Source organism: Haematobia irritans, chromosome 3 (assembly GCF_050003625.1).
Source record: "Haematobia irritans isolate KBUSLIRL chromosome 3, ASM5000362v1, whole genome shotgun sequence".
NCBI classification, from domain to species: Eukaryota; Metazoa; Arthropoda; class Insecta; order Diptera; family Muscidae; genus Haematobia; species Haematobia irritans.
Window position 1 is genome coordinate 92093984 of NC_134399.1, and position 27545 is coordinate 92121528.

Sequence of the window (27545 nt, forward strand, 5' to 3'; positions counted from 1 at the left end):
CAATCCCTCTTGGAATAATTTTTGATCAGCTTTATTGGATTTGAAAAACAAAACTGTTGTTCGAAACGGAAAAATTGCTAATACTCTTTAATTTATTTGTGATACATTGAAAGTGATCTCTCACGATTTCTGATTGTACCGTACACCGAGGTCATGGGCTTATGATATCACAGGCCTTGGGTACGAAGAAAATTTATGTTGAATTATGTTTTAATTGATTATGAGACTTCAACGCAGCCATTACCACGACTTCGAAATAACTTCGTGTGACTTTACGGGAGTATTCAGAATTATCAAATCCGCTTTTATCAATGGTTTTCATTTTTTTTTCAACACTTGCTGTTAAGGCGTTTTTCACAGTACATTTTTCAACATATAAAATTATTAGAAGTTTCAATTGATTCGACGGATATATTCGTTTGTGTCTCGAATAGAATCAATGTGTTTTTTTTTCACGAATCACTGAAATTTGCTCTTCCGTCTTTGCATTTATCTGATATTACAACCACAACTATCAAAGTCAAGTCTGCTCTCTCGTGTTTGCTGGGTGAAAGACTAGTTAAAGACTACTCAATTGAACATTGCTCGCTATAAAAACCTGAAATCAGTCCTGGGGTCAGCGCTCAAACTTGCTTGCTTGTGTCATGGCTTCAAATGGCTTGCAAAGGTTGACTCAGATTCAAAGGTTGGTACCAGTTGCCATTTTGGGTTGACCGCTCAAGTTAATGTCTCACTTCGGTAGTCTGCAACGAAATCAATCCTCGGAAACCTTGATGCATTCTGATATTTCTATGCCGGTTATTATACGCACATTAATGCGTTTAAATCTGAAGAAGAATTAAAACGAATTTAATATTTCACACTAGAATTTTTTCTATCGCCGAATAAAAATTAAGCCCACACATTTTGTCGTAAAATTTTTGAAGCATTTCATGCTGAATTTGGACTCTCTTGATACGCTCATTCTTGTAATTTTTTCACTTACTTCCATTTGCCTCTCGAATTGCTCACATATAACTACCCGCCCATAATGGATAATTTGCAAGGAGATTTTATTTTCTTTTCTGACGATCTAGTCATGTTTTGTACGGACTTCGAGGAGAGACCAGAGACAGATCATACTGACTCCTCCTTAACAGTTGCATCTCAGGATTTACATGAAAGATGGACAAATGTCCAAATGTCCTATAAAAAAATTTTCACCACTAGGGAGGGGAAATTCACTGATGAATTCATAAGCGCTGCCAAGGAAAAGTACAGAAGCTGTACTTTACGTTTTCACACATGCAAAGCAAAGATGATGGACGCACAAAAATCTTTTGTAGCTCCTCCAAACCCATCTCAGGCTTCATTACCACTCGATAATTCAGACTCATCATTTAGTTGTATTAAAGTTCCCCCTTGCGATACTGAGAATTTCCAAGGCAGTTATGAAGAGTGGCCTTCATTTCGCGATATGTTTACCGCAGTATATATCAATCACCCCAAATTAACTCCCGTTCAGAAACTTTACCATCTTCGCCTCAAGGTAAAGGGTCAGGCTGCTGGTATTGTGAGAAAATACCAATTATGTGGAGAAAACTTTGAGTTGGCTTGGGAAGCATTACGGTCAAGATATGAGAACAAAAGGATACTTGTTGATAATCAATTGAAAATTCTCTTAAATTTGAAGATTATTTCTTCAGAGAGCAGTGAAGCGTTACAAAAGATTCAGACAACAATTAATGATTGTTTAGCTGCCCTTAAGACTCATAATATTTCCACGAAAGATTGGGATCCAATTTTAGTATACTTGTGTTCGAGTAAGTTACCTCACGAAACTTTGTCTCTGTGGGAGCAATCTCTCCATACTCATAAGGAGCTCCCAACTTGGTCCCAAATGGATAGTTTTCTCTCAAATCGATACGAAATTGTTGAAAGACTTGACAGTATTCACGGTCCGAAATCTTCTCCCACTAAAAGATCCGCCGAAGTCAACTCTTTCAAAACTGAAGGCATTGCGCATCTCAAGTGCAAACTTTGTGACCTAAGTCACCCCCTAAAGGATTGTACTAAATTCAGAGATTTAAGCCCTCCATCTCGCAATCGATTTGTAAATGAAAACAATATATGTCTCAATTGTCTTTCTTATAGACATGTGCGAAAAGATTGTAAAAGCAAATTCGTGTGCCTTGAATGTAAAAGAAACCATCATACTCTTTTACACTTTCCTAAGGTTAGAGCTTCAGTCAATCCTAACGGATCGGAGTCTCATCCTCAATCGTCGACATCGAATTTCACAACAGCATCAACTGACCAAAATGAACACTCGTCGTTCCAAAATTTTGACTCGCCCGATAGTGCTACTGTTTTACAGACTTCTGCCCACTTTTCCTCTCCTAATAGCTCTTCCTCTAGAGAAAACACTTTGTTACCCACAGCTATTGTTACCATCAGGCGTAGAGGAGACACTTTTAAGGCTCGTGCCTTTCTCGATCAAGGATCAGAAAAAACTTTCATTTCTCGAAGTCTTCAACAAAGACTTTCTCTTCCTACTGAGAGCAAGAATTTTGAGATTCGCGGTGTTGGTGGTCAAGTTGTTGCCAATTCCAATCATATATGTACCCTCTCACTATTTTCACAATCGCACGATATTACTATTGACACTCAAGCTATTGTCGTCCACAAGATCACTCGACTTTTGCCTAACTTCTTCGTTCCCAAAGAGAAAATCAATGTTTCTGATGTGCAAGAATTAGATTTAGCAGACCCACAGTTTCATCGCCCGGGTCACGTGGATTTACTCCTAGGTAGCAATATCCTTCCTCAAATACTCCTTCATGGAGTAAAGAATATTTGTGATTCACTTTTAGCTCAAGCGACTATATTTGGTTGGGTAATTAGCGGACCAATCAATACACAATTCGTTTCCTCTTTCTCAATCCAAGTAACAGATGTTACTGAAGACCCTATTAGTAAACAGTTGCGATTGTTCTGGGAGCAAGAAGAAGTTCCAGAAGAGAAGACTCTATCTCCATCGGATGAATTCTGTGAATCCCTTTACACTAAGACTACTGTCCGAAACCAAGACGGTCGATACATTGTCCGTCTCCCCTTTAAGGAAGATTATCAATTCCGATCACCTCTTGGCCATTCTCGAACTCAGGCCTTTATTCAATATGCTCGAATGGAGCAATCCATTCAGAACAAACCCGAACTTTGTCAGACCTATCACAATGTCCTGAAGGAATATTTGGATCTTGATCAAATGAGACCCACGACTTCAAAAGAATCTTCTATTAATGGCTCTTTTGGATCATTTTACTTGCCTCATCATACTGTACTCAAACCACAAAGTGTCAGTACAAAAGTTCGGGTAGTCTTTAACGCCTCAAAACGTACCACCTCTGGTACCTCACTTAACGATATACTCCATGTAGGCCCTACCCTTCAATCTGACCTCATGACTCTAATCCTCAGATGGCGAATATTCAAGTATGTCTTTAACGGCGACATCGAGAAGATGTATCGTCAAATATTAGTCCACGAGGACGACACTCATTTCCAACGAATACTTTTCCGTCCTTCACCCACAAGTCCTATCAGAGATTATGCCCTAAGGACAGTGACTTTTGGAGTAAATTGTGCTCCGTATCTGGCTATAAGAACTTTAATCCAACTTGCTCGGGATTCAGAGGATTCTTATCCTCGTGCTGCGAAGATAATTAAGAATGATATGTATGTAGATGATGTACTTTCTGGAGCTCATGATCCAGAATCTGCAATAGATTCCTTGTCCCAACTCCTTGAAATGTTAAGCTCTGCTGGCTTTCAACTCAAGAAAATTACTTCGAATAATTCGGAAATTCTCAATTCTGTCTCCGAAGATAAAGTCTTAGATTCAAAATTTCTTAAATTCTATGAAACAAGTGGAATGAAGACTTTAGGCGTACAATGGAACGCACTTGAAGATGGGTTTTCTTATAAGATTGATCCCCCGAAGATCACCCAATCGATAACGAAACGACAGATTTTATCGGCAGTGTCCAAATTATTTGACCCGGCTGGTTGGATCTCTCCTATTGTCATTCAAGCCAAAATTCTATTGCAACATTTGTGGGTAGAAGGCACAGGATGGGATGAAAATGTGAAACCGAATACACTTATAAGATGGAATCAATTCATAGAGTCTCTTCATTATACGTCTCAAATAAAAATACCTCGATGGGTACATTTCTCCCCCAAATACAAAACTCAACTACACGGATTTTGTGACGCCTCTGAGAAGGCATACTGCGCTGTACTTTACATTCGAGTGGACACAGGAGACTCAGTACTGAGTAATCTCTTGGTGTCTAAGACCAAAGTAGCACCCATTGATCCACTCAGCTTACCTCGCTTGGAACTTTGTGGTGCAGTCCTCCTTTCTCAACTGATTAAACATGTTCTCAAAGACATTTCCCTTGATAACTTTGAATTATTTCTTTGGTGCGATTCCTCTATTGCTTTGGGTTGGTTAGGAAAGCCTCCACATACGTGGAAAACCTTTGTAGCCAATCGTATAGCTAAAATAATACGAAATGTAGGAAACTGCTCGTGGCGTCATATCCGTTCCAACGAAAACCCGGCAGATCTTGGATCGCGTGGTTGCTCTCCAATGGAACTCATGAATAGCTCACTTTGGTGGCACGGTCCTGAGTGGCTTATTGAGCCTCCCGAAAATTGGCCTAAATCTGTTGTCTCCATTGAGAATCCCCCAGAAATTCGAAAAATTGAAACTTTTCACTTGAGTGGCAACGACGAAGATATTTTGGACAGGTTTTCATGCTGGGCTAGCGCTTTACGAGTTATTTCTTATGTACTTCGTTTTTCCAAATCGTCACGACGACAAGTAGTCTCCACCTCGTTATCGATCACTCATCAGGAATTTAAGGAGACTAGAAACTTACTGATTCGTGTCACACAGAAAAAATACTATTCCCAAGAATATGATAATATGACCATGTCGAAACAAGTCAATCGTAAAAGTTCACTTTACACAATTAATCCATATATTGACCCCAGCGGTATTATACGTGTAAATGGACGAATCGCTAATTCAAATTTAAGATTTAGCGAACGTCACCCCATAATCATCCCAGTTAAATCCCAATATTGCAAATTGCTCATCTCTTATTTACATACAACTCTATTGCATGCAGAAATAAATTTATTGATGCGCTCAGTACGAGAGGAATATTATATTTCCAGATTAAGGTCAGCGATTAAAAAATGTATACGTTCTTGTAAAATTTGTGCGATTTATAAACAAAAACTTCAATCTCAACAAATGAGCGCGCTCCCCATAGAACGAAGCTCCTTTTCACCACCTTTCTCTGTAACTGGTTTAGACTTTGCCGGTCCCTTTTCGATAAAGACGTCTAATCTCAGACAGGCCATTTATCACAAAGGTTATGTATGTGTTTTTGTATGTTTTAGTACTAAAGCCATACATTTGGAATTATGTTCCAATCTCTCCTCCGAATCCTTCCTCGCAGCTTTCACTCGATTTGCAGCAAGAAGAGGACTTCCATCGAAAATTATGTCTGATAACGGAACGAACTTTGTTGGCGCTGAAAGAAAACTACGTCACGAATTCAAAGAATTTCTGAATACAACATCTCGTGATATTGCCGAAAAATATGAAATTCATGGGTTTGAATGGTCTTTTATACCCCCAAATGCCCCTCATATGGGAGGAATATGGGAAGCCGGCGTGAAATCCTTCAAAATCCACTTTCGTAAAGTTTCTCAGAACCATAAGTATACGTTTGAAGAATTTACAACCTTACTTGCACGCATTGAAGCAGTCCTCAACTCTCGCCCACTGTCTCCCATGACTGACGATCCATTTGAAATTCTTGCCTTAACACCCGGTCACTTTCTTCGGGGTGCTCCCTTAGTTGCAGCTCCAGAAACTGTGTCAGATAATCTGTCATATGTTGATCGTTGGGATAAATTAAAGTCACAACAGCACGAATTTGCTCGTCGTTGGAAAGATGAATATTTAAAGGAGTTACAACAGCGATACAAATGGCAGTCTCCCAATGAAAATCTCAAAATGAACCAACTCGTCGTTATTAAAGATGACCAATTACAACCCTGCGAGTGGAAGCTTGGTCGTATTAAAGCGGTGCATCCAGGACGCGATGGTCTTGTCCGTATTGTTGACATTCGCACAAGCAATGGTCTTATCACTCGAGATATCACCAAGTTATGTCCTCTCCCATACGAATCTCAAACAAACCCTAAAAAAACCCCTATCTCAAAATGATTATCTCAACCGTTCGTTTTCTTTCTCTCCGTTGGTGCTCTCTTTGCTCTACTTCCGCCCTTTCTTCACTTGTCAAAATAAATTTCTCTCTCAGCAGCATTGTATCTATATGCCGATAGATTTTTTCCCGTAATATAAATTGTACGAATATTTAAAATGTTTCAATTTATCTCCACAGGGCTCCAAGCAACATTCGTCAGTGTCTCGTCTGTGAAGGCACTCACTCCTTACGCTTTTGTAAGAAATTTTTAAACATGGACGTGGGTCGTCGTCGCACCGAAGCTAGGAGGCTAGGTTATTGTTTTAATTGTCTAGCTAGGTCACACAAAACGTACGAGTGCATCTCTGAGAGCGCCTGCCATCATTGTGGAGAGGAGCATCATACCCTCCTACATATCGCCCCCCTTGTACGAGTGACATACGACGAAATCAAACGTGGTCGTGTTCCCTCTGATGTCCGCCACCTTCTTACCAGTCGTCGTGCAGAAGAACACCAATTACAACAAGCAATCGATCGCCAACGTATACGGGATAAAGCGAATGAGATTCGAGAGAGATCTAGCAGACTCCACACCCAGTCGACTAATAGAGATAGAAGACTTTCACCGCGTCGAGTTATTTTGAAGAAAGCCATGGAAGCCCTCCGCCAGTTGGAAGAGGCCCTAGACGATTAAATTGGCCTCCTTGGCCAAGGCCGGGAGGATGTTTAGCGTAGTTTTGGAAATATTGAATTTGAACTTTGAATTAACATTGAATTTCTTGTATAAACATAAATTATAATGAATTTCCTTTTTTAGACCAGTCGTTAACATGTAATAGATTATAGTTTTAAGCTGTCATAATTTTAAGTAGCAACTCTGCTTTCTCCTTTCTTTTCTGAAAAAAACTCTGAATTCACCTGTCAAATGTAGTCTAAGTTTCCGCCTCTTTCTTCATCCAGCCATCGACGGGATAACATCATCAATAAAATAACACATCTCAAAAACGAAATCTCTTGTCTCTGTCTCTCTTCTTACAAAACCAGTATATCCCATGTAAGTATTCGTCGTGGGAAGGTAATAAATTAAATGACCCATTAGCCCAGGAGCCTAAGTTCCATCGTCCAATGCATAATCTCGAGGAACCTTAGTTCCCCATTTTTCCACTCAATTTCTCATCTTGAGCTTTAGCTCTTAATTTAAAATCCTTAATATATTATTCAATGGGCAAAAGAAGTTTTTCATATAAAAATTTAAATTTTTTTAGGTTTTGGGTGGATTTTTCAATTTTTTGGGGGTGGTCACGAATTAAAGTCCTTTTCGCTCTAGGACGCATATTTAAGGAGATATGGGCAAAAGAAGCTTTTCATATAAAATTTTCAATTTTTTTAGGTTTTGGGTGGATTTTTCAATTTTTTGGGGGTGGTCACGAATTAAAGTCCTTTTCGCTCTAGGACGCATATTTAAGGAGATATGGGCAAAAGAAGTTTTTCATATAAAAATTTCAATTTTTTTAGGTTTTGGGTGGATTTTTCAATTTTTTGGGGGTGGTCACGAATTAAAGTCCTTTTCGCTCTAGGACGCATATTTAAGGAGATATGGGCAAAAGAAGTTTTCATATAAAAATTTCAATTTTTTTAGGTTTTGGGTGGATTTTTCAATTTTTTGGGGGTGGTCACGAATTAAAGTCCTTTTCGCTCTAGGACGCATATTTAAGGAGATATGGGCAAAAGAAGTTTTTCATATAAAAATTTCAATTTTTTTAGGTTTTGGGTGGATTTTTCAATTTTTTGGGGTGGTCACGAATTAAAGTCCTTTTCGCTCTAGGACGCATATTTAAGGAGATATGGGCAAAAGAAGTTTTTCATATAAAAATTTCAATTTTTTTAGGTTTTGGGTGGATTTTTCAAGTTTTTGGGGGTGGTCACGAATTAAAGTCCTTTTCGCTCTAGGACGCATATTTAAGGAGATATGGGCAAAAGAAGTTTTTCATATAAAAATTTAAATTTTTTTAGGTTTTGGGTGGATTTTTCAATTTTTTGGGGGTGGTCACGAATTAAAGTCCTTTTCGCTCTAGGACGCATATTTAAGGAGATATGGGCAAAAGAAGTTTTTCATATAAAAATTTAAATTTTTTTAGGTTTTGGGTGGATTTTTCAATTTTTTGGGGGTGGTCACGAATTAAAGTCCTTTTCGCTCTAGGACGCATATTTAAGGAGATATGGGCAAAAGAAGTTTTTCATATAAAAATTTAAATTTTTTTAGGTTTTGGGTGGATTTTTCAATTTTTTGGGGGTGGTCACGAATTAAAGTCCTTTTCGCTCTAGGACGCATATTTAAGGAGATATGGGCAAAATAAGTTTTTCATATAAAAATTTCAATTTTTTTAGGTTTTGGGTGGATTTTTCAATTTTTTGGGGGTGGTCACGAATTAAAGTCCTTTTCGCTCTAGGACGCATATTTAAGGAAATATGGGCAAAAGAAGTTTTTCATATAAAAATTTAAATTTTTTAGGTTTTGGGTGGATTTTTCAATTTTTTGGGGGTGGTCACGAATTAAAGTCCTTTTCGCTCTAGGACGCATATTTAAGGAGATATGGGCAAAAGAAGTTTTTCATATAAAAATTTCAATTTTTTTAGGTTTTGGGTGGATTTTTCAATTTTTTGGGGGTGGTCACGAATTAAAGTCCTTTTCGCTCTAGGACGCATATTTAAGGAGATATGGGCAAAAGAAGTTTTTCATATAAAAATTTTAATTTTTTTAGGTTTTGGGTGGATTTTTCAATTTTTTGGGGGTGGTCACGAATTAAAGTCCTTTTCGCTCTAGGACGCATATTTAAGGAGATATGGGCAAAAGAAGTTTTTCATATAAAAATGTCAATTTTTTTAGGTTTTGGGTGGATTTTTCAATTTTTTGGGGGTGGTCACGAATTAAAGTCCTTTTCGCTCTAGGACGCATATTTAAGGAGATATGGGCAAAAGAAGTTTTTCATATAAAAATTTCTATTTTTTTAGGTTTTGGGTGGATTTTTCAATTTTTTGGGGGTGGTCACGAATTAAAGTCCTTTTCGCTCTAGGACGCATATTTAAGGAGATATGGGCAAAAGAAGTTTTTCATATAAAAATTTCAATTTTTTTAGGTTTTGGGTGGATTTTTCAATTTTTTGGGGGTGGTCACGAATTAAAGTCCTTTTCGCTCTAGGACGCATATTTAAGGAGATATGGGCAAAAGAAGTTTTTCATATAAAAATGTCAATTTTTTTAGGTTTTGGGTGGATTTTTCAATTTTTTGGGGGTGGTCACGAATTAAAGTCCTTTTCGCTCTAGGACGCATATTTAAGGAGATATGGGCAAAAGAAGTTTTTCATATAAAAATTTCAATTTTTTTAGGTTTTGGGTGGATTTTTCAATTTTTTGGGGGTGGTCACGAATTAAAGTCCTTTTCGCTCTAGGACGCATATTTAAGGAGATATGGGCAAAAGAAGTTTTTCATATAAAAATTTCAATTTTTTTAGGTTTTGGGTGGATTTTTCAATTTTTTGGGGGTGGTCACGAATTAAAGTCCTTTTCGCTCTAGGACGCATATTTAAGGAGATATGGGCAAAAGAAGTTTTTCATATAAAAATTTCAATTTTTTTAGGTTTTGGGTGGATTTTTAAATTTTTAGGGGGTGGTCACGAATTAAAGTCCTTTTCGCTCTAGGACGCATATTTAATGAGATATGGGCAAAAGAAGTTTTTCATATAAAAATGTCAATTTTTTTAGGTTTTGGGTGGATTTTGCAATTTTTTGGGGGTGGTCACGAATTAAAGTCCTTTTCGCTCTAGGACGCATATTTAAGGAGATATGGGCAAAAGAAGTTTTTCATATAAAAATTTAAATTTTTTTAGGTTTTGGGTGGATTTTTCAATTTTTTGGGGGTGGTCACGAATTAAAGTCATTTTCGCTCTAGGACGCATATTTAAGGAGATATGGGCAAAAGAAGTTTTTCATATAAAAATTTCAATTTTTTTAGGTTTTGGGTGGATTTTTCAATTTTTTGGGGGTGGTCACGAATTAAAGTCCTTTTCGCTCTAGGACGCATATTTAAGGAGATATGGGCAAAAGAAGTTTTTCATATAAAAATGTCAATTTTTTTAGGTTTTGGGTGGATTTTTCAATTTTTTGGGGGTGGTCACGAATTAAAGTCCTTTTCGCTCTAGGACGCATATTTAAGGAGATGTGGGCAAAAGAAGTTTTTCATATAAAAATTTCAATTTTTGTAGGTTTTGGGTGGATTTTTCAATTTTTTGGGGGTGGTCACGAATTAAAGTCATTTTCGCTCTAGGACGCATATTTAAGGAGATATGGGCAAAAGAAGTTTTTCATATAAAAATTTAAATTTTTTTAGGTTTTGGGTGGATTTTTCAATTTTTTGGGGGTGGTCACGAATTAAAGTCCTTTTCGCTCTAGGACGCATATTTAAGGAGATATGGGCAAAAGAAGTTTTTCATATAAAAATTTAAATTTTTTTAGGTTTTGGGTGGATTTTTCAATTTTTTGGGGGTGGTCACGAATTAAAGTCCTTTTCGCTCTAGGACGCATATTTAAGGAGATATGGGCAAAAGAAGTTTTTCATATAAAAATTTCAATTTTTGTAGGTTTTGGGTGGATTTTTCAATTTTTTGGGGGTGGTCACGAATTAAAGTCCTTTTCGCTCTAGGACGCATATTTAAGGAGATATGGGCAAAAGAAGTTTTTCATATAAAAATTTCAATTTTTGTAGGCTTTGGGTGGATTTTTCAATTTTTTGGGGGTGGTCACGAATTAAAGTCCTTTTCGCTCTAGGACGCATATTTAAGGAGATATGGGCAAAAGAAGTTTTTGGGTGGATTTTTCAATTTTTTGGGGGTGGTCACGAATTAAAGTCATTTTCGCTCTAGAACGCATATTTAAGGAGATATGGGCAAAAGAAGTTTTTCATATAAAAATTTAAATTTTTTTAGGTTTTGGGTGGATTTTTCAATTTTTTGGGGGTGGTCACGAATTAAAGTCCTTTTCGCTCTAGGACGCATATTTAAGGAGATATGGGCAAAAGAAGTTTGTCATATAAAAATGTCAATTTTTTTAGGTTTTGGGTGGATTTTTCAATTTTTTGGGGGTGGTCACGAATTAAAGTCCTTTTCGCTCTAGGACGCATATTTAAGGAGATATGGGCAAAAGAAGTTTTTCATATAAAAATGTCAATTTTTTTAGGTTTTGGGTGGATTTTTCAATTTTTTGGGGGTCGTCACGAATTAAAGTCCTTTTCGCTCTAGGACGCATATTTAAGGAGATATGGGCAAAAGAAGTTTTTCATATAAAAATTTCAATTTTTGTAGGTTTTGGGTGGATTTTTCAATTTTTTGGGGGTGGTCACGAATTAAAGTCCTTTTCGCTCTAGGACGCATATTTAAGGAGATATGGGCAAAAGAAGTTTTTCATATAAAAATTTCAATTTTTGTAGGTTTTGGGTGGATTTTTCAATTTTTTGGGGGTGGTCACGAATTAAAGTCCTTTTCGCTCTAGGACGCATATTTAAGGAGATATGGGCAAAAGAAGTTTTTCATATAACAATTTAAATTTTGTTAGGTTTTGGGTGGATTTTTCAATTTTTTGGGGGTGGTCACGAATTAAAGTCCTTTTCGCTCTAGGACGCATATTTAAGGAGATATGGGCAAAAGAAGTTTTTCATATAAAAATGTCATTTTTTTAGGTTTTGGGTGGATTTTTCAATTTTTTGGGGGTGGTCACGAATTAAAGTCCTTTTCGCTCTAGGACGCATATTTAAGGAGATATGGGCAAAAGAAGTTTTTCATATAAAAATGTCAATTTTTTTAGGTTTTGGGTGGATTTTTCAATTTTTTGGGGGTGGTCACGAATTAAAGTCCTTTTCGCTCTAGGACGCATATTTAAGGAGATATGGGCAAAAGAAGTTTTTCATATAAAAATTTAAATTTTTTTAGGTTTTGGGTGGATTTTTCAATTTTTTGGGGGTGGTCACGAATTATAGTCCTTTTCGCTCTAGGACGCATATTTAAGGAGATATGGACAAAAGAAGTTTTTCATATAAAAATGTCAATTTTTTTAGGTTTTGGGTGGATTTTTCAATTTTTTGGGGGTGGTCACGAATTAAAGTCCTTTTCGCTCTAGGACGCATATTTAAGGAGATATGGGCAAAAGAAGTTTTTCATATAAAAATTTAAATTTTTTTAGGTTTTGGGTGGATTTTTCAATTTTTTGGGGGTGGTCACGAATTAAAGTACTTTTCGCTCTAGGACGCATATTTAACGAGATATGGGCAAAAGAAGTTTTTCATATAAAAATTTAAATTTTTTTAGGTTTTGGGTGGATTTTTCAATTTTTTGGGGGTGGTCACGAATTAAAGTCCTTTTCGCTCTAGAACGCATATTTAAGGAGATATGGGCAAAAGATGTTTTTCATATAAAAATTTCAATTTTTGTAGGTTTTGGGTGGATTTTTCAATTTTTTGGGGGTGGTCACGAATTAAAGTCCTTTTCGCTCTAGGACGCATATTTAAGGAGATATGGGCAAAAGAAGCTTTTCATATAAAAATTTCAATTTTTGTAGGTTTTGGGTGGATTTTTCAATTTTTTGGGGGTGGTCACGAATTAAAGTCCTTTTCGCTCTAGAACGCATATTTAAGGAGATATGGGCAAAAGAAGTTTTTCATATAAAAATGTCAATTTTTTTAGGTTTTGGGTGGATTTTTCAATTTTTTGGGGGTGGTCACGAATTAAAGTCCTTTTCGCTCTAGGACGCATATTTAAGGAGATATGGGCAAAAGAAGTTTTTCATATAAAAATTTCAATTTTTGTAGGTTTTGGGTGGATTTTTCAATTTTTTGGGGGTGGTCACGAATTAAAGTCCTTTTCGCTCTAGGACGCATATTTAAGGAGATATGGGCAAAAGAAGTTTTTCATATAAAAATTTAAATTTTTTTAGGTTTTGGGTGGATTTTTCAATTTTTTGGGGGTGGTCACGAATTAAAGTCCTTTTCGCTCTAGGACGCATATTTAAGGAGATATGGGCAAAAGAAGTTTTTCATATAAAAATGTCAATTTTTGTAGGTTTTGGGTGGATTTTTCAATTTTTTGGGGGTGGTCTCGAATTAAAGTCCTTTTCGCTCTAGGAGATATGGGCAAAAGAAGTTTTTCATATAAAAATTTAAATTTTTTTAGGTTTTGGGTGGATTTTTCAATTTTTTGGGGGTGGTCACGAATTAAAGTCCTTTTCGCTCTAGAACGCATATTTAAGGAGATATGGGCAAAAGAAGTTTTTCATATAAAAATTTCAATTTTTTTAGGTTTTGGGTGGATTTTTCAATTTTTTGGGGGTGGTCACGAATTAAAGTCCTTTTCGCTCTAGGACGCATATTTAAGGAGATATGGGCAAAAGAAGTTTTTCATATAAAAATTTAAATTTTTTTAGGTTTTGGGTGGATTTTTCAATTTTTTGGGGGTGGTCACGAATTAAAGTCCTTTTCGCTCTAGGACGCATATTTAAGGAGATATGGGCAAAAGAAGTTTTTCATATAAAAATTTCAATTTTTTTAGGTTTTGGGTGGATTTTTCAATTTTTTGGGGGTGGTCACGAATTAAAGTCCTTTTCGCTCTAGGACGCATATTTAAGGAGATATGGGCAAAAGAAGTTTTTCATATAAAAATTTCAATTTTTGTAGGTTTTGGGTGGATTTTTCAATTTTTTGGGGGTGGTCACGAATTAAAGTCCTTTTCGCTCTAGGACGCATATTTAAGGAGATATGGGCAAAAGAAGCTTTTCATATAAAAATTTCAATTTTTGTAGGTTTTGGGTGGATTTTTCAATTTTTTGGGGGTGGTCACGAATTAAAGTCCTTTTCGCTCTAGAACGCATATTTAAGGAGATATGGGCAAAAGAAGTTTTTCATATAAAATGTCAATTTTTTTAGGTTGTGGGTGGATTTTTCAATTTTTTGGGGGTGGTCACGAATTAAAGTCCTTTTCGCTCTAGGACGCATATTTAAGGAGATATGGGCAAAAGAAGTTTTTCATATAAAAATTTCAATTTTTGTAGGTTTTGGGTGGATTTTTCAATTTTTTGGGGGTGGTCACGAATTAAAGTCCTTTTCGCTCTAGGACGCATATTTAAGGAGATATGGGCAAAAGAAGTTTTTCATATAAAAATTTAAATTTTTTTAGGTTTTGGGTGGATTTTTCAATTTTTTGGGGGTGGTCACGAATTAAAGTCCTTTTCGCTCTAGGACGCATATTTAAGGAGATATGGGCAAAAAAGTTTTTCATATAAAAATGTCAATTTTTTTAGGTTTTGGGTGGATTTTTCAATTTTTTGGGGGTGGTCTCGAATTAAAGTCCTTTTCGCTCTAGGACGCATATTTAAGGAGATATGGGCAAAATAAGTTTTTCATATAAAAATTTAAATTTTTTTAGGTTTTGGGTGGATTTTTCAATTTTTTGGGGGTGGTCACGAATTAAAGTCCTTTTCGCTCTAGAACGCATATTTAAGGAGATATGGGCAAAAGAAGTTTTTCATATAAAAATTTCAATTTTTTTAGGTTTTGGGTGGATTTTTCAATTTTTTGGGGGTGGTCACGAATTAAAGTCCTTTTCGCTCTAGGACGCATATTTAAGGAGATATGGGCAAAAGAAGTTTTTCATATAAAAATTTAAATTTTTTTAGGTTTTGGGTGGATTTTTCAATTTTTTGGGGGTGGTCACGAATTAAAGTCCTTTTCGCTCTAGGACGCATATTTAAGGAGATATGGGCAAAAGAAGCTTTTCATATAAAAATTTCAATTTTTTTCGGTTTTGGGTGGATTTTTCAATTTTTTGGGGGTGGTCACGAATTAAAGTCCTTTTCGCTCTAGAACGCATATTTAAGGAGATATGGGCAAAAGAAGTTTTTCATATAAAAATTTAAATTTTTTTAGGTTTTGGGTGGATTTTTCAATTTTTTGGGGGTGGTCACGAATTAAAGTCCTTTTCGCTCTAGGACGCATATTTAAGGAGATATGGGCAAAAGAAGTTTTTCATATAAAAATTTCAATTTTTGTAGGTTTTGGGTGGATTTTTCAATTTTTTGGGGGTGGTCACGAATTAAAGTCCTTTTCGCTCTAGGACGCATATTTAAGGAGATATGGGCAAAAGAAGCTTTTCATATAAAAATTTAAATTTTTTTAGGTTTTGGGTGGATTTTTCAATTTTTTGGGGGTGGTCACGAAATAAAGTCCTTTTCGCTCTAGGACGCATATTTAAGGAGATATGGGCAAAAGAAGTTTTTCATATAAAAATGTCAATTTTTTTAGGTTTTGGGTGGATTTTTCAATTTTTTGGGGGTGGTCTCGAATTAAAGTCCTTTTCGCTCTAGGACGCATATTTAAGGAGATATGGGCAAAAGAAGTTTTTCATATAAAAATTTAAATTTTTTTAGGTTTTGGGTGGATTTTTCAATTTTTTGGGGGTGGTCACGAATTAAAGTCCTTTTCGCTCTAGAACGCATATTTAAGGAGATATGGGCAAAAGAAGTTTTTCATATAAAAATTTAAATTTTTTTAGGTTTTGGGTGGATTTTTCAATTTTTTGGGGGTGGTCACGAATTAAAGTCCTTTTCGCTCTAGGACGCATATTTAAGGAGATATGGGCAAAAGAAGTTTTTCATATAAAAATTTCAATTTTTGTAGGTTTTGGGTGGATTTTTCAATTTTTTGGGGGTGGTCACGAATTAAAGTCCTTTTCGCTCTAGGACGCATATTTAAGGAGATATGGGCAAAAGAAGTTTTTCATATAAAAATTTCAATTTTTTGGGGGTGGTCACGAATTAAAGTCCTTTTCGCTCTAGGACGCATATATAAGGAGATATGGGCAAAAGAAGTTTTTCATATAAAAATGTCAATTTTTTTAGGGTTTGGGTGGATTTTTCAATTTTTTGGGGGTGGTCACGAATTAAAGTCCTTTTCGCTCTAGGACGCATATTTAAGGAGATATGAGCAAAAGAAGTTTTTCATATAAAAATTTAAATTTTTTTAGGTTTTGGGTGGATTTTTCAATTTTTTGGGGGTGGTCACGAATTAAAGTCCTTTTCGCTCTAGAACGCATATTTAAGGAGATATGGGCAAAAGAAGTTTTTCATATAAAAATTTAAATTTTTGTAGGTTTTGGGCGGATTTTTCAATTTTTTGGGGGTGGTCACGAATTAAAGTCCTTTTCGCTCTAGGACGCATATTTAAGGAGATATGGGCAAAAGAAGCTTTTCATATAAAAATTTCAATTTTTGTAGGTTTTGGGTGGATTTTTCAATTTTTTGGGGGTGGTCACGAATTAAAGTCCTTTTCGCTGTAGGACGCATATTTAAGGAGATATGGGCAAAAGAAGTTTTTCATATAAAAATTAAAATTTTTTTAGGTTTTGGGTGGATTTTTCAATTTTTTGGGGGTGGTCACGAATTAAAGTCCTTTTCGCTCTAGGACGCATATTTAAGGAGATATGGGCAAAATAAGTTTTTCATATAAAAATTTAAATTTTTTTAGGTTTTGGGTGGATTTTTCAATTTTTTGGGGGTGGTCACGAATTAAAGTCCTTTTCGCTCTAGAACGCATATTTAAAGAGATATGGGCAAAAGAAGTTTTTCATATAAAAATTTCAATTTTTTTAGGTTTTGGGTGGATTTTTCAATTTTTTGGGGGTGGTCACGAATTAAAGTCCTTTTCGCTCTAGGACGCATATTTAAGGAGATATGGGCAAAAGAAGTTTTTCATATAAAAATTTCAATTTTTGTAGGTTTTGGGTGGATTTTTCAATTTTTTGGGGGTGGTCACGAATTAAAGTCCTTTTCGCTCTAGGACGCATATTTAAGGAGATATGGGCAAAAGAAGTTTTTCATATAAAAATTTAAATTTTTTTAGGTTTTGGGTGGATTTTTCAATTTTTTGGGGGTGGTCACGAATTAAAGTCCTTTTCGCTCTAGAACGCATATTTAAGGAGATATGGGCAAAAGAAGTTTTTCATATAAAAATTTAAATTTTTTTAGGTTTTGGGTGGATTTTTCAATTTTTTGGGGGTGGTCACGAATTAAAGTCCTTTTCGCTCTAGGACGCATATTTAAGGAGATATGGGCAAAAGAAGTTTTTCATATAAAAATTTCAATTTTTGTAGGTTTTGGGTGGATTTTTCAATTTTTTGGGGGTGGTCACGAATTAAAGTCCTTTTCGCTCTAGGACGCATATTTAAGGAGATATGGGCAAAAGAAGCTTTTCATATAAAAATTTAAATTTTTTTAGGTTTTGGGTGGATTTTTCAATTTTTTGGGGGTGGTCACGAAATAAAGTCCTTTTCGCTCTAGGACGCATATTTAAGGAGATATGGGCAAAAGAAGTTTTTCATATAAAAATGTCAATTTTTTTAGGTTTTGGGTGGATTTTTCAATTTTTTGGGGGTGGTCTCGAATTAAAGTCCTTTTCGCTCTAGGACGCATATTTAAGGAGATATGGGCAAAAGAAGTTTTTCATATAAAAATTTAAATTTTTTTAGGTTTTGGGTGGATTTTTCAATTTTTTGGGGGTGGTCACGAATTAAAGTCCTTTTCGCTCTAGAACGCATATTTAAGGAGATATGGGCAAAAGAAGTTTTTCATATAAAAATTTAAATTTTTTTAGGTTTTGGGTGGATTTTTCAATTTTTTGGGGGTGGTCACGAATTAAAGTCCTTTTCGCTCTAGGACGCATATTTAAGGAGATATGGGCAAAAGAAGTTTTTCATATAAAAATTTCAATTTTTGTAGGTTTTGGGTGGATTTTTCAATTTTTTGGGGGTGGTCACGAATTAAAGTCCTTTTCGCTCTAGGACGCATATTTAAGGAGATATGGGCAAAAGAAGTTTTTCATATAAAAATTTCAATTTTTTGGGGGTGGTCACGAATTAAAGTCCTTTTCGCTCTAGGACGCATATATAAGGAGATATGGGCAAAAGAAGTTTTTCATATAAAAATGTCAATTTTTTTAGGGTTTGGGTGGATTTTTCAATTTTTTGGGGGTGGTCACGAATTAAAGTCCTTTTCGCTCTAGGACGCATATTTAAGGAGATATGAGCAAAAGAAGTTTTTCATATAAAAATTTAAATTTTTTTAGGTTTTGGGTGGATTTTTCAATTTTTTGGGGGTGGTCACGAATTAAAGTCCTTTTCGCTCTAGAACGCATATTTAAGGAGATATGGGCAAAAGAAGTTTTTCATATAAAAATTTAAATTTTTGTAGGTTTTGGGCGGATTTTTCAATTTTTTGGGGGTGGTCACGAATTAAAGTCCTTTTCGCTCTAGGACGCATATTTAAGGAGATATGGGCAAAAGAAGCTTTTCATATAAAAATTTCAATTTTTGTAGGTTTTGGGTGGATTTTTCAATTTTTTGGGGGTGGTCACGAATTAAAGTCCTTTTCGCTGTAGGACGCATATTTAAGGAGATATGGGCAAAAGAAGTTTTTCATATAAAAATTAAAATTTTTTTAGGTTTTGGGTGGATTTTTCAATTTTTTGGGGGTGGTCACGAATTAAAGTCCTTTTCGCTCTAGGACGCATATTTAAGGAGATATGGGCAAAATAAGTTTTTCATATAAAAATTTAAATTTTTTTAGGTTTTGGGTGGATTTTTCAATTTTTTGGGGGTGGTCACGAATTAAAGTCCTTTTCGCTCTAGAACGCATATTTAAAGAGATATGGGCAAAAGAAGTTTTTCATATAAAAATTTCAATTTTTTTAGGTTTTGGGTGGATTTTTCAATTTTTTGGGGGTGGTCACGAATTAAAGTCCTTTTCGCTCTAGGACGCATATTTAAGGAGATATGGGCAAAAGAAGTTTTTCATATAAAAATTTCAATTTTTGTAGGTTTTGGGTGGATTTTTCAATTTTTTGGGGGTGGTCACGAATTAAAGTCCTTTTCGCTCTAGGACGCATATTTAAGGAGATATGGGCAAAAGAAGTTTTTCATATAAAAATTTAAATTTTTTTAGGTTTTGGGTGGATTTTTCAATTTTTTGGGGGTGGTCACGAATTAAAGTCCTTTTCGCTCTAGGACGCATATTTAAGGAGATATGGGCAAAAGTTTTTCATATAAAAATGTCAATTTTTTTAGGTTTTGGGTGGATTTTTCAATTTTTTGGGGGTGGTCACGAATTAAAGTCCTTTTCGCTCTAGGACGCATATTTAAGGAGATATGGGCAAAAGAAGTTTTTCATATAAAAATTTCAATTTTTTTAGGTTTTGGGTGGATTTTTCAATTTTTTGCGGGTGGTCACGAATTAAAGTCCTTTTCGCTCTAGGACGCATATTTAAGGAGATATGGGCAAAAGAAGTTTTTCATATAAAAATTTCAATTTTTTTAGGTTTTGGGTGGATTTTTCAATTTTTTGGGGGTGGTCACGAATTAAAGTCCTTTTCGCTCTAGGACGCATATTTAAGGAGATATGGGCAAAAGAAGTTTTTCATATAAAAATGTCAACTTTTTTAGGTTTTGGGTGGATTTTTCAATTTTTTGGGGGTGGTCACGAATTAAAGTCCTTTTCGCTCTAGGACGCATATTTAAAGAGATATGGGCAAAAGAAGTTTTTCATATAAAAATTTCAATTTTTTTAGGTTTTGGGTGGATTTTTCAATTTTGTGGGGGTGGTCACGAATTAAAGTCCTTTTCGCTCTAGGACGCATATTTAAGGAGATATGGGCAAAAGAAGTTTTTCATATAAAAATTTCAATTTTTGTAGGTTTTGGGTGGATTTTTCAATTTTTTGGGGGTGGTCACGAATTAAAGTCCTTTTCGCTCTAGGACGCATATTTAAGGAGATATGGGCAAAAGAAGTTTTTCATATAAAAATTTCAATTTTTGTAGGTTTTGGGTGGATTTTTCAATTTTTTGGGGGTGGTCACGAATTAAAGTCCTTTTCGCTCTAGAACGCATATTTAAGGAGATATGGGCAAAAGAAGTTTTTCATATAAAAATTTCAATTTTTTTAGGTTTTGGGTGGATTTTTCAATTTTTTGGGGGTGGTCACGAATTAAAGTCCTTTTCGCTCTAGGACGCATATTTAAGGAGATATGGGCAAAAGAAGTATTTCATATAAAAATTTCAATTTTTTTAGGTTTTGGGTGGATTTTTCAATTTTTTGGGGGTGGTCACGAATTAAAGTCCTTTTCGCTCTAGGACGCATATTTAAGGAGATATGGGCAAAAGAAGCTTTTCATATAAAAATTTCAATTTTTTTAGGTTTTGGGTGGATTTTTCAATTTTTTGGGGGTGGTCACGAATTAAAGTCCTTTTCGCTCTAGGACGCATATTTAAGGAGATATGGGCAAAAGAAGTTTTTCATATAAAAATTTCAATTTTTGTAGGTTTTGGGTGGATTTTTCAATTTTTTGGGGGTGGTCACGAATTAAAGTCCTTTTCGCTCTAGGACGCATATTTAAGGAGATATGGGCAAAAGAAGTTTTTCATATAAAAATTTAAATTTTTTTAGGTTTTGGGTGGATTTTTCAATTTTTTGGGGGTGGTCACGAATTAAAGTCCTTTTCGCTCTAGAACGCATATTTAAGGAGATATGGGCAAAAGAAGTTTTTCATATAAAAATTTAAATTTTTTTAGGTTTTGGGTGGATTTTTCAATTTTTTGGGGGTGGTCACGAATTAAGGTCCTTTTCGCTCTAGGACGCATATTTAAGGAGATATGGGCAAAAGAAGTTTTTCATATAAAAATTCCAATTTTTGTAGGTTTTGGGTGAATTTTTCAATTTTTTGGGGGTGGTCACGAATTAAAGTCCGTTTCGCTCTAGGACGCATATTTAAGGAGATATGGGCAAAAGAAGTTTTTCATATAAAAATGTCAATTTTTTTTAGGTTTTGGGTGGATTTTTCAATTTTTTGAGGGTGGTCACGAATTAAAGTCCTTTTCGCTCTAGGACGCATATTTAAGGAGATATGGGCAAAAGAAGTTTTTCATATAAAAATTTAAATTTTTTTAGGTTTTGGGTGGATTTTTCAATTTTTTGGGGGTGGTCACGAATTAAAGTCCTTTTCGCTCTAGGACGCATATTTAAGGAGATATGGGCAAAAGAAGTTTTTCATATAAAAATTTAAATTTTTTTAGGTTTTAGGTGGATTTTTCAATTTTTTGGGGGTGGTCACGAATTAAAGTCCTTTTCGCTCTAGGACGCATATTTAAGGAGATATGGGCAAAAGAAGTTTTTCATATAAAAATTTCAATTTTTTTAGGTTTTGGGTGGATTTTTCAATTTTTTGGGGGTGGTCACGAATTAAAGTCCTTTTCGCTCTAGAACGCATATTTAAGGAGATATGGGCAAAAGAAGTTTTTCATATAAAAATTTAAATTTTTTTAGGTTTTGGGTGGATTTTTCAATTTTTTGGGGGTGGTCACGAATTAAAGTCCTTTTCGCTCTAGGACGCATATTTAAGGAGATATGGGCAAAAGAAGTTTTTCATATAAAAATTCCAATTTTTGTAGGTTTTGGGTGAATTTTTCAATTTTTTGGGGGTGGTCACGAATTAAAGTCCGTTTCGCTCTAGGACGCATATTTAAGGAGATATGGGCAATAGAAGTTTTTCATATAAAAATGTCAATTTTTTTTAGGTTTTGGGTGGATTTTTCAATTTTTTGAGGGTGGTCACGAATTAAAGTCCTTTTCGCTCTAGGACGCATATTTAAGGAGATATGGGCAAAAGAAGTTTTTCATATAAAAATTTCAATTTTTGTAGGTTTTGGGTGGATTTTTCAATTTTTTGGGGGTGGTCACGAATTAAAGTCCTTTTCGCTCTAGGACGCATATTTAAGGAGATATGGGCAAAATAAGTTTTTCGTATAAAAATTTAAATTTTTTTAGGTTTTAGGTGGATTTTTCAATTTTTTGGGGTTGGTCACGAATTAAAGTCCTTTTCGCTCTAGAACGCATATTTAAGGAGATATGGGCAAAAGAAGTTTTTCATATAAAAATTTCAAATTTTTTAGGTTTTGGGTGGATTTTTAAATTTTTTGGGGGTGGTCACGAATTAAAGTCCTTTTCGCTCTAGGACGCATATTTAAGGAGATATGGGCAAAAGAAGTTTTTCATATAAAAATTTTAATTTTTTTAGGTTTTGGGTGGATTTTTCAATTTTTTGGGGGTGGTCACGAATTAAAGTCCTTTTCGCTCTAGGACGCATATTTAAGGAGATATGGGCAAAAGAAGCTTTTCATATAAAAATTTCAATTTTTTTCGGTTTTGGGTGGATTTTTCAATTTTTTGGGGGTGGTCACGAATTAAAGTCCTTTTCGCTCTAGAACGCATATTTAAGGAGATATGGGCAAAAGAAGTTTTTCATATAAAAATTTAAATTTTTTTAGGTTTTGGGTGGATTTTTCAATTTTTTGGGGGTGGTCACGAATTAAAGTCCTTTTCGCTCTAGGACGCATATTTAAGGAGATATGGGCAAAAGAAGTTTTTCATATAAAAATTTCAATTTTTGTAGGTTTTGGGTGGATTTTTCAATTTTTTGGGGGTGGTCACGAATTAAAGTCCTTTTCGCTCTAGGACGCATATTTAAGGAGATATGGGCAAAAGAAGTTTTTCATATAAAAATTTAAATTTTTTTAGGTTTTGGGTGGATTTTTCAATTTTTTGGGGGTGGTCACGAATTAAAGTCCTTTTCGCTCTAGGACGCATATTTAAGGAGATATGGGCAAAAGAAGTTTTTCATATAAAAATGTCAATTTTTTTAGGTTTTGGGTGGATTTTTCAATTTTTTGGGGGTGGTCTCGAATTAAAGTCCTTTTCGCTCTAGGACGCATATTTAAGGAGATATGGGCAAAAGAAGTTTTTCATATAAAAATTTCAATTTTTGTAGGTTTTGGGTGGATTTTTCAATTTTTTGGGGGTGGTCACGAATTAAAGTCCTTTTCGCTCTAGAACGCATATTTAAGGAGATATGGGCAAAAGAAGTTTTTCATATAAAAATTTCAATTTTTTTAGGTTTTGGGTGGATTTTTAAATTTTTTGGGGGTGGTCACGAATTAAAGTCCTTTTCGCTCTAGGACGCATATTTAAGGAGATATGGGCAAAAGAAGTTTTTCATATAAAAATTTAAATTTTTTTAGGTTTTGGGTGGATTTTTCAATTTTTTGGGGGTGGTCACGAATTAAAGTCCTTTTCGCTCTAGGACGCATATTTAAGGAGATATGGGCAAAAGAAGTTTTTCATATAAAAATTTAAATTTTTTTAGGTTTTGGGTGGATTTTTCAATTTTTTGGGGGTGGTCACGAATTAAAGTCCTTTTCGCTCTAGGACGCATATTTAAGGAGATATGGGCAAAAGAAGTTTTTCATATAAAAATGTCAATTTTTTTAGGTTTTGGGTGGATTTTTCAATTTTTTGGGGGTGGTCTCGAATTAAAGTCCTTTTCGCTCTAGGACGCATATTTAAGGAGATATGGGCAAAAGAAGTTTTTCATATAAAAATTTCAATTTTTTTAGGTTTTGGGTGGATTTTTCAATTTTTTGGGGGTGGTCACGAATTAAAGTCCTTTTCGCTCTAGAACGCATATTTAAGGAGATATGGGCAAAAGAAGTTTTTCATATAAAAATTTCAATTTTTTTAGGTTTTGGGTGGATTTTTCAATTTTTTGGGGGTGGTCACGAATTAAAGTCCTTTTCGCTCTAGGACGCATATTTAAGGAGATATGGGCAAAAGAAGTTTTTCATATAAAAATTTAAATTTTTTTAGGTTTTGGGTGGATTTTTCAATTTTTTGGGGGTGGTCACGAATTAAAGTCCTTTTCGCTCTAGGACGCATATTTAAGGAGATATGGGCAAAAGAAGTTTTTCATATAAAAATTTCAATTTTTTTAGGTTTTGGGTGGATTTTTCAATTTTTTGGGGGTGGTCACGAATTAAAGTCCTTTTCGCTCTAGGACGCATATTTAAGGAGATATGGGCAAAAGAAGTTTTTCATATAAAAATTTCAATTTTTTTAGGTTTTGGGTGGATTTTTCAATTTTTTGGGGGTGGTCACGAATTAAAGTCCTTTTCGCTCTAGGACGCATATTTAAGGAGATATGGGCAAAAGAAGTTTTTCATATAAAAATTCCAATTTTTGTAGGTTTTGGGTGAATTTTTCAATTTTTTGGGGGTGGTCACGAATTAAAGTCCGTTTCGCTCTAGGACGCATATTTAAGGAGATATGGGCAATAGAAGTTTTTCATATAAAAATGTCAATTTTTTTTAGGTTTTGGGTGGATTTTTCAATTTTTTGAGGGTGGTCACGAATTAAAGTCCTTTTCGCTCTAGGACGCATATTTAAGGAGATATGGGCAAAAGAAGTTTTTCATATAAAAATTTCAATTTTTGTAGGTTTTGGGTGGATTTTTCAATTTTTTGGGGGTGGTCACGAATTAAAGTCCTTTTCGCTCTAGGACGCATATTTAAGGAGATATGGGCAAAATAAGTTTTTCGTATAAAAATTTAAATTTTTTTAGGTTTTAGGTGGATTTTTCAATTTTTTGGGGTTGGTCACGAATTAAAGTCCTTTTCGCTCTAGAACGCATATTTAAGGAGATATGGGCAAAAGAAGTTTTTCATATAAAAATTTCAAATTTTTTAGGTTTTGGGTGGATTTTTCAATTTTTTGGGGGTGGTCACGAATTAAAGTCCTTTTCGCTCTAGGACGCATATTTAAGGAGATATGGGCAAAAGAAGTTTTTCATATAAAAATTTTAATTTTTTTAGGTTTTGGGTGGATTTTTCAATTTTTTGGGGGTGGTCACGAATTAAAGTCCTTTTCGCTCTAGGACGCATATTTAAGGAGATATGGGCAAAAGAAGCTTTTCATATAAAAATTTCAATTTTTTTCGGTTTTGGGTGGATTTTTCAATTTTTTGGGGGTGGTCACGAATTAAAGTCCTTTTCGCTCTAGAACGCATATTTAAGGAGATATGGGCAAAAGAAGTTTTTCATATAAAAATTTAAATTTTTTTAGGTTTTGGGTGGATTTTTCAATTTTTTGGGGGTGGTCACGAATTAAAGTCCTTTTCGCTCTAGGACGCATATTTAAGGAGATATGGGCAAAAGAAGTTTTTCATATAAAAATTTCAATTTTTGTAGGTTTTGGGTGGATTTTTCAATTTTTTGGGGGTGGTCACGAATTAAAGTCCTTTTCGCTCTAGGACGCATATTTAAGGAGATATGGGCAAAAGAAGTTTTTCATATAAAAATTTAAATTTTTTTAGGTTTTGGGTGGATTTTTCAATTTTTTGGGGGTGGTCACGAATTAAAGTCCTTTTCGCTCTAGGACGCATATTTAAGGAGATATGGGCAAAAGAAGTTTTTCATATAAAAATGTCAATTTTTTTAGGTTTTGGGTGGATTTTTCAATTTTTTGGGGGTGGTCTCGAATTAAAGTCCTTTTCGCTCTAGGACGCATATTTAAGGAGATATGGGCAAAAGAAGTTTTTCATATAAAAATTTCAATTTTTTTAGGTTTTGGGTGGATTTTTCAATTTTTTGGGGGTGGTCACGAATTAAAGTCCTTTTCGCTCTAGAACGCATATTTAAGGAGATATGGGCAAAAGAAGTTTTTCATATAAAAATTTCAATTTTTTTAGGTTTTGGGTGGATTTTTCAATTTTTTGGGGGTGGTCACGAATTAAAGTCCTTTTCGCTCTAGGACGCATATTTAAGGAGATATGGGCAAAAGAAGTTTTTCATATAAAAATTTAAATTTTTTTAGGTTTTGGGTGGATTTTTCAATTTTTTGGGGGTGGTCACGAATTAAAGTCCTTTTCGCTCTAGGACGCATATTTAAGGAGATATGGGCAAAAGAAGTTTTTCATATAAAAATTTCAATTTTTTTAGGTTTTGGGTGGATTTTTCAATTTTTTGGGGGTGGTCACGAATTAAAGTCCTTTTCGCTCTAGGACGCATATTTAAGGAGATATGGGCAAAAGAAGTTTTTCATATAAAAATTTAAATTTTTTTAGGTTTTGGGTGGATTTTTCAATTTTTTGGGGGTGGTCACGAATTAAAGTCCTTTTCGCTCTAGGACGCATATTTAAGGAGATATGGGCAAAAGAAGTTTTTCATATAAAAATTTCAATTTTTGTAGGTTTTGGGTGGGTTTTTCAATTTTTTGGGGGTGGTCACGAATTAAAGTCCTTTTCGCTCTAGGACGCATATTTAAGGAGATATGGGCAAAAGAAGTTTTTCATATAAAAATTTCAATTTTTTGGGGGTGGTCACGAATTAAAGTCCTTTTCGCTCTAGGACGCATATTTAAGGAGATATGGGCAAAAGAAGTTTTTCATATAAAAATGTCAATTTTTTTAGGGTTTGGGTGGATTTTTCAATTTTTTGGGGGTGGTCACGAATTAAAGTCCTTTTCGCTCTAGGACGCATATTTAAGGAGATATGAGCAAAAGAAGTTTTTCATATAAAAATTTAAATTTTTTTAGGTTTTGGGTGGATTTTTCAATTTTTTGGGGGTGGTCACGAATTAAAGTCCTTTTCGCTCTAGAACGCATATTTAAGGAGATATGGGCAAAAGAAGTTTTTCATATAAAAATTTCAATTTTTGTAGGTTTTGGGTGGATTTTTCAATTTTTTGGGGGTGGTCACGAATTAAAGTCCTTTTCGCTCTAGGACGCATATTTAAGGAGATATGGGCAAAAGAAGCTTTTCATATAAAAATTTCAATTTTTGTAGGTTTTGGGTGGATTTTTCAATTTTTTGGGGGTGGTCACGAATTAAAGTCCTTTTCGCTCTAGAACGCATATTTAAGGAGATATGGGCAAAAGAAGTTTTTCATATAAAATGTCAATTTTTTTAGGTTGTGGGTGGATTTTTCAATTTTTTGGGGGTGGTCACGAATTAAAGTCCTTTTCGCTCTAGGACGCATATTTAAGGAGATATGGGCAAAAGAAGTTTTTCATATAAAAATTTCAATTTTTGCAGGTTTTGGGTGGATTTTTCAATTTTTTGGGGGTGGTCACGAATTAAAGTCCTTTTCGCTCTAGGACGCATATTTAAGGAGATATGGGCAAAAGAAGTTTTTCATATAAAAATTTAAATTTTTTTAGGTTTTGGGTGGATTTTTCAATTTTTTGGGGGTGGTCACCAATTAAAGTCCTTTTCGCTCTAGGACGCATATTTAAGGAGATATGGGCAAAATAAGTTTTTCATATAAAAATTTAAATTTTTTTAGGTTTTGGGTGGATTTTTCAAT

General features: G+C 34.6%; 1 protein-coding gene across 1 annotated transcript; it reads left to right on the forward strand.

Moving 5' to 3' along the window:
* Positions 1 to 1078: 1078 nt before the first annotated feature.
* Positions 1079 to 6292, forward strand: LOC142231070 (uncharacterized). Its single transcript, XM_075301689.1, has one exon. The coding sequence runs from the start codon at positions 1079 to 1081 to the stop codon at positions 6290 to 6292; it is 5214 nt and encodes a 1737-aa protein (XP_075157804.1).
* The last annotated feature ends 21253 nt before the right edge of the window (positions 6293 to 27545 follow it).